Source organism: Musa acuminata, chromosome BXJ2-11, assembly GCF_036884655.1.
Source record: "Musa acuminata AAA Group cultivar baxijiao chromosome BXJ2-11, Cavendish_Baxijiao_AAA, whole genome shotgun sequence".
Classification (NCBI taxonomy): Eukaryota; Viridiplantae; Streptophyta; class Magnoliopsida; order Zingiberales; family Musaceae; genus Musa; species Musa acuminata.
Genome location: NC_088348.1, coordinates 22,342,634 through 22,346,370, shown reverse-complemented (window position 1 = coordinate 22,346,370; position 3,737 = coordinate 22,342,634). Strand labels below are relative to the sequence as shown.

At 48.2% G+C, this 3,737-nt stretch overlaps 1 protein-coding gene across 1 annotated transcript; it reads left to right on the top strand.

Annotated features, from left to right (window-relative positions):
- The first annotated feature begins 1,288 nt into the window (after nt 1-1,288).
- On the top strand, nt 1,289-3,468 carry LOC103971468 (alpha-1,3-arabinosyltransferase XAT3). Its single transcript, XM_009385501.3, has 3 exons — nt 1,289-1,590; nt 1,689-1,775; nt 1,951-3,468. Exons 1-3 carry the CDS (start codon nt 1,461-1,463, stop codon nt 3,192-3,194), a joined length of 1,461 nt encoding a protein of 486 aa, XP_009383776.2. The 5' UTR covers nt 1,289-1,460; the 3' UTR covers nt 3,195-3,468.
- The last annotated feature ends 269 nt before the right edge of the window (nt 3,469-3,737 follow it).

Here is a 3,737-nt window from a genome sequence, read left to right as displayed (position 1 = left end):
GTGGTGCCATTCCATTCTTTGTGGGGACGACATCATACCCGAGCGGTGCCATTGTCACACCCGAGCGGCACCATTCTACTCTTTGCAGGATGGCATCATACCCGAGTGGTGTCGTACCAACTTTTGCGGGGCGGTATCGTACCCGAGCGGTGTCGTCGTCACACCCGAGCGGTACCATTCCACTCTTTGCAAGATGGCATCATACTCGAGCGGTGCCGTCCCAACATTTGTGGGGCGGTATCATACCCGAGCGATGTCGCCGTCATATCCGAGCAGTGTCATTCCACTCTTTGCAGGACGGTATTGAATCGATGTGGTCTGCCACATCGATTTCAAAACTTTTCATTGATGCTGATGTGGTTGTGGTCGATTACCTTGGGGGCGTGCTACCAAACTGCGCCCAATCAATTAGAATTCTATAAATATTGAAATATCAATGCATCATATCCTAAGGTAATCATTATGATGGGCAATATGTATTGAGATTTTAATATTATAATTTTAAACATTTCAAATTCTGAACATTAACTATCAGAGGTCGGTGAAGAAGAGAAAATAGTTGCTATACATGCCGATGGTTGCAAATCATACCCTAAACAGTGCTTTGGCTCTTTTCTAAATCTGAGTCTAGAAAAGGTAAGCCAAGTTTCTCGGTATCATCCAGACGAACACAGAAACTTTCGACTTACCATTTAACGTTGTGTCGTCAATACAAGTACTTCATTCCAGATGATGATTGCTATGAACACATGATGAATGGGAAGAATTAGAGTTGTGGAGGGTCCCTGCTAAAAGTCCTCCTCAGGGCGGTGCATACACCAATACATGCTTTTGATATCTTCTGTTAGATATATGTATATAATATAGGAAGTAAATTAATTAACAACTGCGTAGTAGTTGGCAGATAGCCTTTGTGTATGAATGATATGGTGTCAATAATACGCCGCCGTGTCTGCACCGACGAGTTTCGTAGTTGGCATTCTGGGCTCACAAGTGTCAAACTTTGACTTGTCGAGCTCTAAACCATTGCCAATGGCTACCCCTGTTAAGCTGTGTCTTGGACTAGAAATCTGGAAGCCGCCATGTGCATGCATGATTGATTGGTGCTACCTGGCCACAGGAAACCAAAAGTACTATCCAGCCCCATACCATATCAATCTTTCATTTTAGGTGGCCAATCATGGTCATCGACGTTAGAATTCCCAATGAGAAAAAAGAGAGCCGAGCAATCATATGTCGATTTCATGTCAAGTCAATGGAGAAAACAAACCCCACGACACTCTGCTGTGTCGGTGAGTATTGCAATACCGTAGACGAGCCTCCGCTGATCGATTGATTTGGAATGGGCTCCCCATGTAAGCAATTCCGCAGGAATTGAATCCTTCCTCGCCTTACTATAAGAACAGAAAAGAGGGCGGACGAGAAAGAGGGAACTGGCAAGGAGGAGAAGGGAAGAAGAAATGAAGCCTCACAGGTCTTTTCCCAGGCCTGAGCCTAGGAGGACAGGAAATGGCTTCATCATCGCATCCATGCTTCTCTCTGTGTGCATCCTCTCGCTCATCAAGGCCCGTTATTGCTCAGCTCCATATGGTCTGTCCTTCGCTTCACTTCTCCTTTTGGATGTCGTCTTCCTCGACTGCGACAGCTCTTCTGTTGTTCGGAGAACAACGCTGCTGTTCTTGTTGCAGGCAAGTCGCGGGAGTCTTCGGAACTGGAAATAACCATGGGAGCTATCAGGATGCTGGCTGCTAAGAGTGGCGATCTTGCTCTTAAAGGTAATTTTAGGAGCACTGTTTTGGGATGGAAGTCGTCGGACAAACTCGATAGCTTAAAAGTAGAATGAAGACTGCAAAAGGAAAAAAGGGAGGAGGATGAAGAAGAGATGGAATGAGAAGTTGAATCAAAATGCATAACGTATGTGGCATTGTGAAGAATCTGCTCTGTTTGCAGGGCGTGAAGATGGAGAAGACAACAGGCTAGTGTTGGAAGCAGTGAGCAGAGACAAAGCTGCTATGGAGGTCAAGAAGCCGGTATGCATCGAAACAAGCCGGAGATCTGATGTTTGCGAGGCGGAAGGCGACGTAAGGGTGAGAGCAAGCGCCCAGACCATCTTCGTAGACCCTTTCCTCACTAGTCAGGAATGGAAGATGAAACCTTACGCCCGGAAGCACGACCAGCCCGCTCTTGCTCACGTCAAGGAATGGACGATCAGGCCGTTCACGGAGCAGGAAGCACCGCCGAGTTGCACCGAGAACTACACCGTCCCCGCCGTGGTCTTCTCCGTCGGCGGCTACACCGGAAACCTCTTCCACGACTTCACCGACGTGATAGTCCCTCTGTTCATCACCTCCACACGGTTCCACGGCGAGGTACAGTTCGTCATTGCCGACGCGAAGCCCTGGTGGCTGAGCAAGTTCAGCTTGCTTCTCAAGCAGCTGTCCAAGTACGAGATCATCGACGCCGACAACGACCGAGATGCGGTGCGGTGCTTCCCCCGAGTGATCGCAGGACTCGACTTCCACAAGGAGCTCGGGGTCGACCCCGCCAAGGCTCCCAGCGGGTACTCCATGACGGACTTCAAGGAGATGCTGAGGAGAGCGTACGGACTAGAGAGGACGAGAGCGGAGCCGTCGGGTGACCGGTGGGACGTGAGGAGGAAGCCGCGGCTGCTGATCATATCTCGCAGGAGCTCAAGGGTGTTCTTGAACGAGAGGGGGATGTCGGACATGGCCATGAGCCTGGGCTTCGACGTGAGGATCGCCGACCCCGATGTGACCACCGACCTGGGGAAGTTCGCGAGGCTGGTGAACTCCGCCGACGTGATGATCGGAGTCTACGGCGCCGGGCTCACCAACATCGTCTTCCTCCCTGCGGGTGCCGTGTTCATCCAGGTGGTTCCCATGGGCAACCTGGAGTGGCTGGCGAGGGACACCTTCGAAAAGCCATCGCCGGACATGCAGATCAAGTACATGGACTACCGCATCCAGGCGGACGAGAGCACGCTCAGCGATCAGTACCAGAAGGACCACCCTGTGTTCACAGATCCTCAATCGATCCACAAGAAGGGTTGGAGCGAACTCAGCAGAGTATACTTGGAGAACCAAGATGTGAAGCCACATTTGGGCAGGCTCAGGATCACACTGCTGGAAGCTCTCAAGTTCCTTCCGCACGGCCGCAAGACGACGACTCAGTGACTGCTTTCTTCTTTTTTCTTTCAGGATTACACTCGATTATTTCTTGTAAGAAGAATGAATAGTTAGGTAGATAAATAGATAGCTGATATTGTCATGTTTAATAAATTGGAGCATAGTGATGTTTAAAGCTGAAAGAAATGATTTCAGTTTTGATAAATTGTCATGTTTAGGTTGTGGGAGGCATCTGTTTGCCATATACCTCTGTCTCATTGCAAGTATAATTAATTTTATTTTCTTGTTCATTCTCCTTTTCTTAAAAGGAGGTGAGGCTATACTTGATATCAACGACTGGTTAGATAAAATCTGAGTCCGGATGTCCAATTAAGGGAGCTTTTGGTGGTCTCTATCTACCATCCCCTTTTGGCTTTTCTCAATTCTATCGAAACAAAATATTTTTTCTTCTCTCTTGTGCTTATTAGATCAGGGGAGACAATCTCATGGTTTCTTCACCGAATTCAAATGTGCATTTAGCAGATCGAACCAAAAGACTAGAAATTGTAGATTGGAAGAAAATATTTGAGTACATAGGCTTCATCCCTTCCT

Bases quoted from the DNA above. Each gene is read 5' to 3' on its own strand.
- LOC103971468 (XM_009385501.3), top strand. From the start codon at position 1,461: ATGAAGCCTCACAGGTCTTTTCCCAGGCCTGAGCCTAGGAGGACAGGA. The intron at 1,591-1,688 runs GTCTGTCCTTCG...TTCTTGTTGCAG, and splicing joins TTATTGCTCAGCTCCATATG to GCAAGTCGCGGGAGTCTTCG. The intron at 1,776-1,950 runs GTAATTTTAGGA...CTCTGTTTGCAG, and splicing joins TGGCGATCTTGCTCTTAAAG to GGCGTGAAGATGGAGAAGAC.